Genomic DNA, 15,552 nt, shown 5'->3' with positions numbered 1-15,552 from the left:
GAACCCTTCCTTTCATACTTTAGTTAGCAGACCAAACTTTACAGTCCTAGGTGAGAAAGACCTATATTTAATAATCGGAAGTGAGTGAGTTGCAGACTATGTTGTAGTTTCATGATGCGTAGAGGGCAAAGGGAATCCACATAGCTATTCAAGTCAGTGACACACATGGACGACATACCTGAAAGGGTTTCTGTTAAATATAGGGTGGGAGATGTTACGAGGTTTCTGAAATGACATTCTTCACGTGAAGTGCAGAAAGTAGCTAAATGGAACGAATGTCCTTTAACTGTGGGCTGAAGCGCATTCGGTACATCTTCTCAGTGATGTTGTCTGAGGGACTTTATTATTCATAAGTAGATATAAGAATGAATCTATAAGAAAACTCAATCACAACATTAAAATTTGTTTTTGGCATATATTATTATAGGACGAAGGGCACTAATCCACCAATGGTAGCATGATTCATCATCCGGTCCCCTACTCATTCAAGGCAGATACCATGCCTGAAAGTTCTTCAAAATAGGAGCTCATTATGGGGAAGAATTTATTTGTACAAGATGGGATCCTGAAAGAACACTGGATACAATTATATAGGGATATACCACTGGAAATGTAATAAAATGTAAAAAAATAACAAAGGATGTTAGGAATTATTATTCCTACATCTAAACATTATGGCCCCGATGTACGACTGGTTTTTGCATGCGGGTCTGCAACCCGTTTGCGCATGCAAAAACCCTACAGGGCCATGTGCAAATGCTTTTTAGCGAGTCACAATTTATTTGCAACTCGCCAAATAGCGTTTGCGACTCGCTATTAGGAAGGGGCGTTTCAAGGGCGTCCCTTCCAAATTGCGACTCTGAGCCCTATGTATGACTGTTTTCTGACCGCAATTGCGGTCGCAAAACAGTCGCAATTTACCACCTACTTCAAGTAGGTGGTAATGCAGTCGCAAATGGGAAGCAGTCCCCAGGGGACCCCTTCCCCTTAGCAAAAGCATGCGTAAATATTATTTAGGGCAGACAGTGGTCCCAGGGACCACTGCCTGCTCGTAAAAAATTAAACAAAAACTTTTAATTTTTTTTCAAATGCATCCCGATTTCCTTTAAGGAAAATGGGCTGCATTTAAAAAAAATAAAGCTGCTTTATTTAAAAGAAGTCCCAGACATGGTGGTCTGCTGAAACCAGCAGGCCACCATTCCTGGGAGGGCCAGCAATACTCAATGGGGTCGAAAAATGTGAGTGCCTCGTGAATATTGATAAGCTTCGCAGTTTGCGACCCCATTGGGAATCGCTAACAGTGTCTCTGACACTGTTGTACATTTGGAATTGCGACTCCCAAATTGCGACTCACTATTTTTTGCAATTTGCGAGTTGCAATTCCAAATGGTCGTACATCTGGCCCTATGTCTACATGTTTTGGCAATTCACTATGCCCAGATAGTCAGTGGCGTTCCTAAGGACCAAGGTTACATACCACTGTACCTATCCAAATAATGAGCAGTGTGTGTTGTTGTAGGGAAGAAGAATCAATTAGAAAGAAATTATACTTGCAGTTACAGTAATAGTCAAGCAATTCCCTCCAAAAGGAATGCAGGCCACAGGATGTAATATCAATATCATACCTTGACAACTATTTGACTATAGAGAGGTGCCACTGCTCTGCATCGTTGGGGCAAGTGTCCTTACACTTAGGGATTAGGGAGTTAACTATAGTAAATCTATGTTTACCTGTATATACCTACTTTGACATTTTAGTAGTTGACATTTCTGTAGCACAGTTACAATGGGGAATGTATGTTCAGAACTAGACCTAAACCTTGCTTAACTGACCCAATGTATAAACCTCATTAGGATTTCCTATACTTACTTCACCAAATTGGGTCTCTCATCCTGTGGTTCTTGATTCCCTTGTTGATACCACTAGTAGGCTCTCTTTGAGCAAAGGAACCCAAAATATTGCTAGCATGCAAGACATGGCGAATATTACATTTAGGAAATTGTATGTCAAAGACCACTTAATGAGTATAGCAATGGCAAAGCACACAATTTGATTGGATGAAATGAGAAAATTCAGAAGCACACTAATTGGTAGTGCATTTGCCACTGATCAAATATAAGTGTTTTGTACAACCAATTTTATAAACTTTTATATATGGCATTGTTTGCAACAATATCTAGGTCAGACACTTCTGAGCAATGCAGTACAAATGGCAGGATTTGGTTACATTTTTGGAGTTCAGTAGGTAGTTGCCCATATCCTCCCGAGCAGCTGCATCCTCCACAATATATATATTTAAAAGGACCCATTATATCTCATAGTGTGGACGGGTTTTAATAATTATTGTTTGTACAATTCATATTCAAGAGTTAAGAGATTGATGAATAATCTTTTAATACTCGGTGATGTTAGTTTGATGACTCTCTCTTTTTAATTATGGTGCATTTTACTCATCTATATTTTAAAGATGAATAATGCAAATATTGAATAAAGACTGTGATGCAAAGTTAAGCACCAATTAGACCCTGTCTCATTCCCACCCATATGTATTACCTCAAGAATGTATTTTAACTGCTCTGGCTTCCATGAGGAAATATGCTGATGGTGAGCAGCCATGTACTCGTTCCACCCCAAACATTTTTCCATTCTCCTGGATGCTTGATATAAATGTTTAATTGACAACAGATGCAGGAAGTGAAGAGCTTGAAATTAACTGAGGTTCTAGTGACTGATGACTTGGAACTCCCTGCCTCTACACCTCAGGCAATCACCATCGCTGCCACAATTCAGGAAGGACTTCAAGACCTGGCTCTTTGACTGAACCACAGACCCCCATACCCCCATCATGGGTGAGTAGTTGCGCTTTATAAGATTATTGATTGATGTTCCTGCTGCAAACATGAAATAAGTACTGTAATCAATTAAATATATCTCCGACGGGTCGCAATTTTGAATCTACTGTTCTGTTCGTAGCTCTAGTACTCTTCAGGTGATCAGACATACTAATGTGGAGTATCCACAGTGCCTGGTATGGAAGAATATGCAAGGACACTATTTTCTTCTAAGGGAAGTTCTCTCACCTCCACAAAATATCTGCAGATACATTTTGAGCTAAGTGTGAATCTCAAGTACATTGAAAAGTATAGCATCTGCCTCCTCTGTTCCTGTGTCAATTGTTTTCTAGGTGGTGTATATGGCAATTCTAACCAAAAAAAAGCTCAGTCGATTTTCACACTCTGAGTAGAAGCACTGGTAAAACCCTTCGATCCAATACAGAAATATGCAGCATATCTAAGGCTGTTCATCTGTGGCAGGACAATGACTCTAGAAAGGGGTAGGTAGTGTACGGTTCAGATGCCTGTAGCACACAGGTTCAACTCCTGTTACAGTGAATGGTAATTTTCAGATTCAGTGGTCCATAAAGTGAGCCTCGAAAATATCTGCTATCAGCACTCTGACAGATCACTAATATGATCTCTAAAATGTACAATTAAAAATCAATAGTACTACTCTGACATCACAATTCACTAACAACATATATCCATCAGACTTCACAATTTTTTACTTTTTTACTTAGCCCTCTTTGCCTTTCTTCTCCGACACACTGCTGACGAGCGGTCTAGCGCTCCGGCTGAGTGGAGGGACGCCTATTTAAGGCGACCTGCCCTGTGGACTGCCCTGAGAAGGTACTCGCGCTTTGCATCGCGCTATGCGCCTCAATACCGCGCTATCATTTTTAAAGCTACCCTTATAACTATTTGTGTTTTTCTTAGTTGTATTTTGCCCTGATTTTAATAGGATTTATTGTAACCCCCTCACCTGCACTCTAATCGGTTCCTTCACCGCTGTTTTGGCGGGTCCGGTCTCTGGGGTGGGATTGGCTTTGGGCGCCATCTTGGAGTGGTGGTCACTTTGGGCGCCATCTTGGAGTGGTGGTCACTCTGGGTGGGTGTTGCTGACGAGCGGTCTAGCGCTCTGGCTGAGTGGAGGGACGCCTATTTAAAGCTCCCTCCAACGCGCAGCGGTTACGCGCAGTGGGCGTGCCTTCGCTGTGCCTGAGTCGTGCCAGAGTCCTGCCCGTCCGCGCTAAGGAAGAGCGGTTCACGGCAGAACTCTGGACCTGGCCATCATGACTATACTTTTGAGAACTTATAGTAGAGCCGATCTACTGGCCCTTCGGGACCGATGTACACGCTGCGAGTTTTCGCCTGTAGTCCCGCTGTGTGGCCCATATCATTGTAGGTGTGGTGCTTGGTCATTGGAACCCCCCTCTCTTATACGCTCCTTGGGGCCTGTTATGAAGAGGATAGGACAACGGGACCTGAGTATCTGGAGCTTAAACGTCAGATCTGTGGTAAAGCACCATCAGGAGGTTTACGACCTTCTTATTGATGGTTCGCCGGATGTGCTTTTTCTGACGGAAACGTGGCTCCAGGACTCTGACTCCTCGATAATTAACCTAGCCTTTCCCCCAGAGTATGCTATTTTCACTTTAAATCGGACGACTAGAGGTGGAGGTATTGCGATGGCCACCAAACGGTGTTTTCCCTGCGAGTGGAAAGCCGCTGAACTTTTGGGGTGTGAGGGTGCCCTATTTAAAATAGCGTTTAGTCACCAGTTTACCTTCTCTGGGTTATTAATTTACCGGCCTCCGGGCTGTGACTCTGTTTTTAGGGCTGCTCTTCCTGAGTATATTAGCATAGAGGCACTAGGATGCGCAAATTTTAATGTTGTGGGAGATCTTAATCTCCATTTGGACTGCCCTTCTTTACCCTTTATTAGGAGCTTTCTGGCGGATCTTGAGGCTTTACAGCTCTCGCAGATGATTACTTTCCCCACACATAAAGGTGGTCATATTCTTGACCCGTTCTTCACAAATCTAGAAGGACTCAGAGTTCTTGGTTCCTCCCAGTTGGTCTGGACAGACCACATGCTGGTGAAAACGGCATGCTCTTTGTCTGACTCTCCTTTTCTATCTCAGGATAGACTTGTTCTTAAACGACACTGGAACAAATTAAGACTGGAGGATTTTTACCATCAGCTCGAGAAGGTTCCTTTAGGTCCGCTCACCGAGGTCGATTGTGGATACGACTCCTTCTGTGAGTGGATATCTGGTGCCCTCGATTCTCTGATTCCTATGTGTTGGTCCAAGTGTAACCGGAAGGAGCCGAGCCCTTGGTATGACACTTCCTTGGCATCTCTTAAGAGGGCCTGTAGACAGGCCGAAAGATTATGTAGGAAGTCGTACGACCCAGATCTGAAAATATGTTATCTGGCCAAGGTCAAGATTTATCACAGGGCAGTGTGTCAAACTCGCGCTTCCTTTTATGCTCAACAGTTTCAGAACTCTGCCAATCCATCGAAACTTATTTTTAAAGTATTAAAGGACTTGATGGTGAAGAGAGCAACTGCAGTGGAAATATGCTCGGACTCACACTGTGAGGGTTTGGCCTCTTTCTTCCATGAAAAAGTGCAAGCCATCTATCGCACTTTCCCAACGGGTTCCCTGATGCTAGAGCAGGTTGGTCGCACCTTAGGTGAGGGGGAATGTCTTTCCATCTTACCCCCCTTATCTCTGGAGGTGTTTGACTTTCTCAGCGCCAAAATCAAGTCTGGATCTCCGGCAGACACGCTGAAACCGGCCCAACTCAAGACCCTGGCACCGGTTTGCCGTACCCCGGTGCTGTCCTTGATCAACCTGTCTCTCTCTTCTGGAGTGGTTCCCGTTAGATGGAAGCAGGCAGTAGTCACGCCAATTCTGAAGAAGGCGACCCTTAACCCCCTTAAACCTGAAAGCTACCACCCTATCTCCCTTCTCCCTTGGGCCACGAAAATAGCGGAGGCCCATGTGAATGCCACTCTTACAGACCATCTTGGTAGGCTTAACATTCTCGACCCTACCCAGAACGGGTTCCGTGCGGGTCACAGCACGGAGACGGCCCTTCTCTCGATGGTCGAGCATCTGCGTTCCGTGCTGGATTCCGGTCGGACGGCGGCACTACTGTTATTAGATCTTAGTGCCGCCTTCGACACGGTCTCGCACGGGATTCTGATTCGGCGTCTTGAGGAGGTGGGCGTTTCTGGCTCCGCCTTGCACTGGTTTCGTTCCTTCCTTACGGATAGGTCATTCCAGGTGGCGATCCCGCCCGGTAAGTCGTCATCCTACCCGCTAGACCAGGGAGTCCCACAGGGGTCTTCACTGAGTCCCACCCTTTTCAATCTGTATGTGAGACCGTTGGCTGCGGTCGTCAAGCGGTGGGGCCTGACCATGGTCTCTTACGCAGATGACACGCAGCTGGCGGTCACACTGAGTGGGGACTCAGACCTGGAGGCTCCCAGGTTCTGTGATGGTCTGCGGGAAGTGGCTAACTGGATGAATTCCAACTGTCTCCAGTTAAACACCAAGAAGACGGAGATTATGGTGGTTGGTAAACAGGTGGCTTTGTGGGATGAAAAATGGTGGCCTTCGGAGTTGGGTGTGACTCCCCTCCCAGCGGCGGAGATAAAAAACTTGGGGGTGTGGCTTGATCCTTCTCTGAGTTTCATCTGTCATACCAAGAAGGTGGCGGCTTCTTGCTATGGCATCATCAGAGGACTTCGACCCATCCTCAAATTCTTTGATGCACCCACAAGACAGCTGGTGGTCCAAGCATCAGTGCTGTCCAGGCTGGACTATGCCAGCTTCCTACTGGCGGGGATAAACCAGTCAGAATTTCTGCGGCCCCAGCGGGTTCAAAACGCTGCGGCCCGACTGGTGACAGGTCTGCCTAGGCGATGCTCGGTGTCCAATACTCTGCGCTCTCTCCACTGGCTCCCTGTGCAGCAGAGGATTAGATTTAAGGTTCTCTGCTTTGCATTTGAAATCCTAAAGGGTAATCCCCCACAAATCTTGGAGAAATTGCTGATCCCCTATGTCCCCTCTCTCACTCTTAGATCGCTAGGCCAGAACTTAGCAGTGGTCCCGCGTTTTAAGTTGAGCAGAATTGGTGCCGCTCCTTTCGAGTCCTGGCAGCGAGTTGGTGGAATTCTCTTCCTCCACAAATCCGGGCCATCGATGAGCTCCTTCAGTTTAGACGGGCTATCAAGACCTTTTTATTTGTTTAGCTTATCTGTTGTGTCTCGTCTCCTTTTGTCCGCTTTTAGTGCTGTGTTGTGTTCACCTTCTCAAAGCGCCAGGACGCCCCTTTGCTGGGGCAGCTGTGCGCGGTACAAATAAAAATAACATAACATAACATAACATAACATAACATAACATAACATAACATAACAACACTAGTGAACTATGTATGAAGGAGTTCACACATCTGTTCATTAGCCTTTTATGGTCTAGCATTTCCAGTCGAAGGTGAGATGAATCTCTAGAAACAGCCATTTTGAATATTTAATCAGACATAATGCTTTGTAATACAATGCTTTGTGTCCTCATGTAACGTAACTGGTGCTATGTGAAGCGCTCTGATACCTGATTGGATTCGGGTCAAGTTTGCGCTCTATAAAACTCTGCAAAAAAAGAAAAACAAGTGGCCAGGGGACTTTCATTCTGTGATGTTAAGGTCCTCCACTTTAGCTTGTAGTACACAGGTATCAGACAAGTGAATGTATTTAGTATAATTCTACATAGTGGCATAACATTTTCATGAGGACAGAGAAATGACAAACACTGAGATATGGCAATTGTAACATACCTGCTAACTAGGAAGTCCCAGTTAAGTCGCAGCCAGTCCCATGCCATGATTTTCCCATATTTGTTCTGTGATATGTACTGTAGGACAGTAAACAGATCTTGACTTTTGATAAGACTTGTGTTGTAAAGGTAGTTCAAATACCTAGAAGGAAAAATAAGCAAAATGTATGGTTGTGTTCTTCTTGTTCTTCGAATGCAAATTAAATTGTTTTCAAAGGTAGTCATACATATCCACAAGAATAATTTTTAAATATGCTTATTGTAAATGGCATACAAAACTAATTTCACCTGTTTTTACAGTCCAAAATGTGTAATAGTATTACAACTTGAGCCTCACATTTTAAATTGTGTTACAAACTACCTCTTATCAATTCCTGTAATTAACTACCTTGTGGACTAGTGAGTATACAGATCACTGCCTTATCTTTTGAAATGCCATTAAAGGGCCATACACATCACCTTACATTGGCCTATTCATTTTTAATGAATGACATCATTCTGTACTTAATACCAATGTAATATTATTGAATCAGTACTCTGTATGAATCTTGTGTTAGTCTCTTTCTAGACAGATAGGTCAGAGAATTAAACACCAACTGCAAACACATTTCTGAAATCTCAATGTATGAAATCAGGACAGAGCAATGTATTCAAGTTTCATGAATAAATGCATTCTCTGGCATTGAACAGACTAATAATAACAAAGATTATTTAAGCAGAAATAGACATTTCATTACAGTTAAGCTTGATATAAATTATCTCAGCTATTCATATTATGAAACCTAACGTAGCTTGTTACTACGTCAGGTCAGAGATTTTGAGAAACAACCACAATTGCAGAATAAGAGCTAATCTTTGATCTGTTAAATTCTATAAGGAAAACTCCGATGATTTCAAATGTATCCTGAATTAATATAGATTTGAATGCTTAGCTCTCTCTATTCCCCAAGCCAGTGTCCACAATTCAAATCACAAAACAATTCATATATTCTAAACATTGTAGTAAATGATGGGGCCAATAAAACCGAATATTTCACCAGGGGCTATAGATAAAAAAAATATGGGTTATGTGAAATAGTGGCACATTGTTTCTGCACACTTCATGAAATTTAGTAAAGAAATTTTTGAATTGGATGGCATTTGTAGAATATTTCCCAAACAATGGGGGTGATTACGATGGAGGACGGACTTCAGTCCATCCGCCATGTATCGGGAAGTGGGACCACCCGCCTACAATGCGTCCCACAGGGGAATTATGATGCGACCGCCACCACGGCGGTTGCACTACCCATATTTTACATTGCGGCGGGTGCGGTTGGCAGCAGCATACGCCACAATATAAAAACAACACTTATTACATCTCCCTGCACTACGTGGTGCAGGGAAATGTAAGTTGGGCACCTTAGGTGCCCCCCCCAAGTGCAAATACCAACTGCCCCTGCACAAGGGGCCCGCAACAGGCCCCAAAGGCCATTCCCGCCAGGTTTTCCATGGAGGGTGAACCGCCATGGAAAGGCTAGTGGGGAACCAGCATTGTAATCTGACCGGGGGTGCCTGCTAGGCACCGCCGGCTTGTATTACTTGCTGAGGGCCTCCGCCGCACAGGTGGGCTCAAGGAGCCCGTCGGATGTTTGGTGGTCGGAGTTTCCGGCGCCAAGGTACCACCCGCCATAATAATATGGCAGGCGGTAAATGGCCTCACGATGGCGGTGAACCCGCCACCGATAGCCTGTCAGTGGCGGGTTCACCGCCATCCTAATCAGCCCCAATGTTACCAAAGAAATAGGGAAAATTGACTTAAGAGCTGTTACCACTAGGATCTTTATTTTGTACAAATCTCCATGTGTCCTTGACTTTGCTCTAAACAAATTGTAAAGTTACTTTTTGCAGAAGTATTCTAGCCGGGGGGTATCTGGCAAACCTAAATATTTCACAATTTCATCAAGTGCAAAATGATACATTCTCATTGATTCTTCAAATGGAGTTAAAGTTGAGCACATATCGGGGAATAATGTTCAGTAATATCAAAAGTCTAAACGTGGAAATGGATAAGCTTAGCTGTCCATATTTTATAGTACAGATTACAATTAAATTTTTAACTTAACATTGAACAATTATAATATTCTCAAAAAGTAAGACTGAGCTTCTTTATCAACATAAATACTAGACAGAAAACAAAGAATGCTGCTAGGCTTTGCCCAAATTAACTAGTAAAGTCTTCAGTAATTTTGGACCAGTGGAAATCTTTACTTTTAAATGACTTATTTTAAAGGTATTATCCATAATCAAATGAGAGGCACATATCAATTTGACTGGAAGACAAGCATTTCAGAGGCACCAGGCCAATTTGAAAATTGCACATAAACCCACAGACAAATGTGGCGGCATCATCGTCATGAACACTGATGACTATAATCCAAAAGAAAATTCAGTACTGAAAATTCTGTAATACACAATAAAATCCATAATATTATGGTACAGGCTGAAAAGAAAGCATTTTAAACTGACATGATATGATTTTTGAAAATTATGTACCTCAAGAATGCCTGCCATCAATAGTCTTAATAAACAATTATAAAAAAGGATCCACAATTGCATTTGGTTGAAGCTTAGCAATGAAATTAATCTGCATGTATACAGATTGTTTCATTAAAGATTCTGTACGTAAGACTAAGGGCCTGATTTAGATTACAGCTGATTGGTTACTTCTTCACAAGGATATTATGGAATTTATATTTCCACAGACGGAATATCTCTCACCATTGTTACGGATTAACCCATCCACCAAAATCTATTTCATGCCCTAAATTATTTGTGTAAGACAGCATGGATGTTATCACTGCAGTAGAGAACTTAGACTTTTATGCTCTTGGTGGGGGTTTAGTTAATCTAAACCTTTAAATGGCACTACAAGTAAAAAGGCTTTGGAATTACTGGGGATATTTTTAGATGTTATTGTTTGTTCCTTTAGATTGTATTTTTAACATATTTCTGGTATACAATATGTAAGGATATTTGGAGGAGCTTGTGAACACTAATATTGTGTATATGCGGCATTAGTTCACCCAAGACTATCCTTAGACCAACAGCCAGCAGTACCCACCATTCTTGTTTTGCCCTGGAATATCATTTTAGGGATGCCTATCCTATGCCTGAAACAATAAAGATTGTATTTTTGTATTCCTATTTCCAAAAACCCATTAGGGATAGGTGAGAAAATTTTACAGATTAAGGGGCCGATTACGATCTCCTTAGGAAGGCCTCCAGACGGGTTCCGGAACGAGCAAATCTGATTCGGAGCCTATGTTTCCGACCGAATCGTCCCCCGCTCCAAGTACGATGCGAAGATCTTGTCCGCTTTGATCGAATCGTTTCCGAACCAGTTCCTATCTGTCCGACTTGTTTGGAGCTGAATTGTGCCGTGCAATGGAGCCGAATTCCAAACAAGTGAGTACGATGCCGATTTGGACAGCCATATCGACTCGGCCTCAGCAAGATGAAATGGCTGTTGAAATCGGACTTCGGGGGGCTGTAGCAGGCCCCCCTTCACCTGGAGCCCCCCAAATCGGTCGCTAAGGGGTGCACACAGGTCCCCCCAATCCAAGCATGCACAGTGTGATGGGCAACACGGGATGCCCACCACAGGATGTGCTCTTTTCCCCACCCACCCCTTTTTTGCTATGGGTGCCTGTGCACGCGTCAGTACACAGACTCCCATAGAGTTCAATGGGAGTCCGAGTGAACCGAGTCCATCAGCATACGGCTGCATAGTACTCTATCAGTCGGACTCGCACAGCGCGATCTACTAGAAAAGTCCTCCACATCAGAGTCGTACAGAGGGCTTTCCTAGCGAGATCGTAATCAGCCCCTAAGAGGGATTTTTTACCTTTTTCAGAATAATTTTGACTCTTTGATCTTAATATGCGCACCAATCCCCTTTTTGTATGAATCGGGATAAAACTCCTTCCACGAATTGCGCAAAATGTAGATTTTAGCCTGCCTAGTTTTTCTACCAAGTGAAATCTGAGGCAAATTGGGTGAGAAGATGGCTCACCTTAAGTTTTTGTGAACCTCAGATTGGAAAATAACATAAAGTATTATCATACCATTCTCCATTGAGGAATGCATGATTTCTAATGTTGAACAAATTTCACATCCGATAAATACTGAACCTCATGCTAATGGTATTTACCGAGTACAAAATTTGCACGTGGGACAAAATGTTATATGGGAGTCCCTTAAAATAGAGCCTTAGTGCATTAAGCAAATGATTAGCCTACCTGTCCAAAAGAGGGATGCTATTGACAGACGCCAGGCCATACATCAACTTATCCTTTTCTTGAGCGAGGGGGGTGTTTTGGTACTGCTGAAACATGTAGTTCCATGTTTCCTCATTTCCAGAGTTTTTCATTGCATAGCGGTAAACCAGGAGCCTCAGATTGACTGGAATGCTGAAAGAGAAAATACACTCATTTTACACTGCTCAACTTTTCTAAAACATGAATTTCTTCTAGTAAATAAATTATTAGATACCTTGTTCCATTTAACCATTTGTGGAAATAGGCGGTTGCATTAGCCAGAGCCTCTGTATCTTCCATTTTGCAAGCTAGACTTAGAACAGAGGCACGAAGTAATCTGTAAGAAGAAGTCATGCAGTCAGTACAATTAAATGGAGTGTTCTTTTCTACAAAAATCTATATTTCGCTACCAAAACAACCCTTAAATTTTTTTTTTTTACAACACCTGATCTAGCCTTTTTCAAAATACAGGTAAGAAACAACTGCAAGAAGTAGGTTATATTGTTTTATAAAAGCACAAACCTCTGCAAATGGCTTCCATCGTCGTTCCAACCAAGTTTGTCCACAATAGGTTTAACTTGTCTCCGTAAATATTCCTAATAATAAAAACAAGTCTTATTGTTTGTTTTCACATTTTGTTATGTACTGGTAGTCATCTATCTGGCATTCAAGGTAAAACAAATCACCCATTGTATGTACTGGTAGTCGTATAACTGATATTCAAAGTTGTAGCATTAACCTGCGCCAACACCTCCACCCACTCAATAAAGCGAAAGTCCCAAAAATAACTGTACCTCTTTTTTTTTTCAAAAAGATCGCATCATAGTTCTTCGCATTCTTTTTTCTTCTTTTAATTGGTTACCACATCGTAATTTAACAGTGAAATTTGCACTTCTCTTCTGCAATACTTTTAACCAGGCACATTTCACCCAAAAACAAAAGACAATTACCGACTCATTTCTTTACGACAGAATCATGTAAAAGATAATTAAACATTTAAATCACTAACAATAACAATTCAATAACGCCTGTCCCGATGTGTCAGAACAATTCTCAAGTACCGTTGTCCTGTCTGGGATATCTGCCATGTGTCCTATACACCACAGTTGCTGAGTTTAGTACACTTTACAGTCACTTCCCTATGATCTACAAAGGTAGATATGAAGAGGTGAGCTTAGCCGTCTTAACTCAGGTTGTCTCGTGGTGGCATCCTGTATGGTATCTCACCCTTAAAGGCCAGCTTCAGAGGATCATGTGAATATCATTCTGGGTCTCACTGCTGGTGTGCATGCCGTGGAGTGCTGGGGGAGGACTCAGGTTGGTCACAATCATTACAAGATTGGATCTAGAAGGAGCCCGGATGTCCTTGGGTCTGGCGAAGATGGGTTGTAACAGAGCATTATGTCTCAGCCTTCTCATTACAGGTTGACGTGTCTCTCATCCATGCCTTCCCTGTAGGGATTGGACATCTATACCAAGACACAGCTTTGCTGTGCTTGGGCAACAGAAGAGACAGCGCAACAAAGGGCCTGGTGCATTGAAGAACTAACCTCATGTAACTTAGGAGGGCAAGCAGCGGGAACCCCTCTAGCTGATGTTCAGCGATTGACTGCAGTGTGTGTATAATTTGCTGCCAATAGTTACGTATGTTGGGGATAGCCAGGCTAAGTGTGTGAAGTCTGCATATGCTGCATTGCACCTGGAGACACTCATGGATATTACCTGGATCAATCCTATGTATCTTTTCGGTGTGCAGTATACCCTATGTAAGAATAGAGACGTGATGTTTTATTGCAACATTATATCCAACAATCCACTGAGATTTCACTATTAACATAACATTCTTAAAATAATCTGATATGATCTGTGCTCTTACCAGAAGCCTGGCTTACCGCGGAATATGGTCTAGTCACCGAATGCTGAGAGTCCGTAGATCGTATAATTAGTGTGAAAGGTTTGCAATCAATAGGTTCATTTTTAAAGTTGGGCATAGCCTTGCACACTGTATACCGTATACTGATATATTTGAACATGTCCAGGGGATTGGTGGCTCTACCTGCCTTGAATTGATCTAGGGAGATAGAACTTCCCCTCGACACACAGATGATGAAGATGAGTGACACCAGATTTCAACAGTAATTTCCCTACTGCCCCCTCATTTGGTAAAGAAAGAACGGATTATTATGTAAATGGATTGTGAGGGAGTATAGCAATGCCAAGCCATGTTCTTCCATGCCCAAGTGGTGGCGGCCATCCTTGCGTCCATCACGTTTCAGTTTTTTTTAATGAGCTAATGCACCAGAGACCTTCCTATAAACATCTATTGTACGTATGCACCTTATGTAAAAACAAGGTAGCAGAAAGTCAAAACTACCTTTCAGGGCTTAAGAAGAGACTCCCATTACTGCTTGCATAGCTAACTAGTGTCAGGCTACATTATGTGTGCCTTGTGCAGCGCACAGGAGTAGTTTGTATGTGTGTGTGAGCCTCCTCAGCACTGCAGGCTGTGCTGGCTGCCACATTCAGACTTCACTTCCTGTTCTTGCAGGGTGTGAAAAAAAAGCACTTAAGGGAGGAGAGCTGAGGGATTCCATAAGGTAGATGCTGCCATTGACTGCATTAAACTTTGCGGGAGGCCTTAGGGCTCAGCCAATAAATGGGTGCAGTTTTTTTGATCAGAGCCAAGTTGAACAGTTATGAATTATAGAGTGAGTGAGTCATGCCGCAAAAGCTATACCATCTGTCACTTCCCTCTGTGGTGGCTTCCTCAGTGTCTACTTTTCCCTTCTCATAACCTTCACTCATTAAAATACAATATGTAGACTACTAACTGGCTTGTGTGCTTTCTGCGCTTCCTTTAGGTGGTGTTTGGCCTGATGCGTATTCCCACTAGGCAGTGCTTTAAATGGATATATCGAAGTACAGGTACTCACTATTTAGAGTACCTGCTTGCTCATGAGAAGTGCAGATACTCTCCTATCAGATGCATTGCAGCAGTGCTGAGAAGTGCAGGTACTCTCCCTCACAAATTAAAGAAGTGCAGTTACTCAGTACCGGACTGTAATTGCCCGTTTAAAGCACTGCCACTAGGCATATTTCCTTGACAGCTGATGGGGGCTCAGTGAAGTTAGTGGTACATTCCTCCATGCAAACCACTCATTGGGTAACATACTCTTTGGAATGCAGGGGCACCTCAACAGTGCTCCACACTGAGCCACACTGGGATTCATTCACAGGCCTTCCTGCTACCTTAGTAACACCAACGTTTGGGTTATTCAGTCTAAAGGTGAGGAAGTCACGAAAGAAAAATCTAACTAATACACAGGTAGTGGAGCTTATGATTTACAAATGACAAAACTGCCTAGTTATTGCAAATAAGTAAAAGATTTAGGTCAAATAAGCTTTTCAAATTCATGACCCTTCTGTCTCTATGTAAGAAATCTAGAGTAAATACTAAAAATATACAAGCACACATCAGTAAAAGCCAACAACCAGAGCACTAGGGAATCATTTGGAGTCTGGCTGACAGGTTACTCTGCTACAAATGTGACAGAGTATGCTTGTCTACC

At 42.8% G+C, this 15,552-nt stretch overlaps 1 protein-coding gene across 1 annotated transcript in view; it reads right to left on the bottom strand.

The window, feature by feature from the left end:
• ENPEP (glutamyl aminopeptidase) overlaps positions 1-15,552 on the bottom strand; it is a 299,623-nt gene that overhangs the window by 25,555 nt on the left and 258,516 nt on the right. Inside the window, exons 15-18 of the mRNA XM_085635692.1 lie at positions 12,506-12,579; positions 12,219-12,320; positions 11,966-12,136; positions 7,687-7,827 (exon numbers count right to left, since the gene is read on the bottom strand). Coding sequence (XP_085491818.1) covers positions 7,687-7,827; positions 11,966-12,136; positions 12,219-12,320; positions 12,506-12,579 — 488 coding nt within the window. The remainder of the gene's footprint in view (positions 1-7,686; positions 7,828-11,965; positions 12,137-12,218; positions 12,321-12,505; positions 12,580-15,552) is intronic.

The sequence above is a fragment of the Triturus cristatus genome, chromosome 2_1, assembly GCF_964204655.1.
Source record: "Triturus cristatus chromosome 2_1, aTriCri1.1, whole genome shotgun sequence".
Lineage (NCBI taxonomy): Eukaryota > Metazoa > Chordata > Amphibia > Caudata > Salamandridae > Triturus > Triturus cristatus.
Note: the sequence above shows the minus strand (reverse complement) of the source record. Positions and strands in the feature narration are given on the sequence as shown.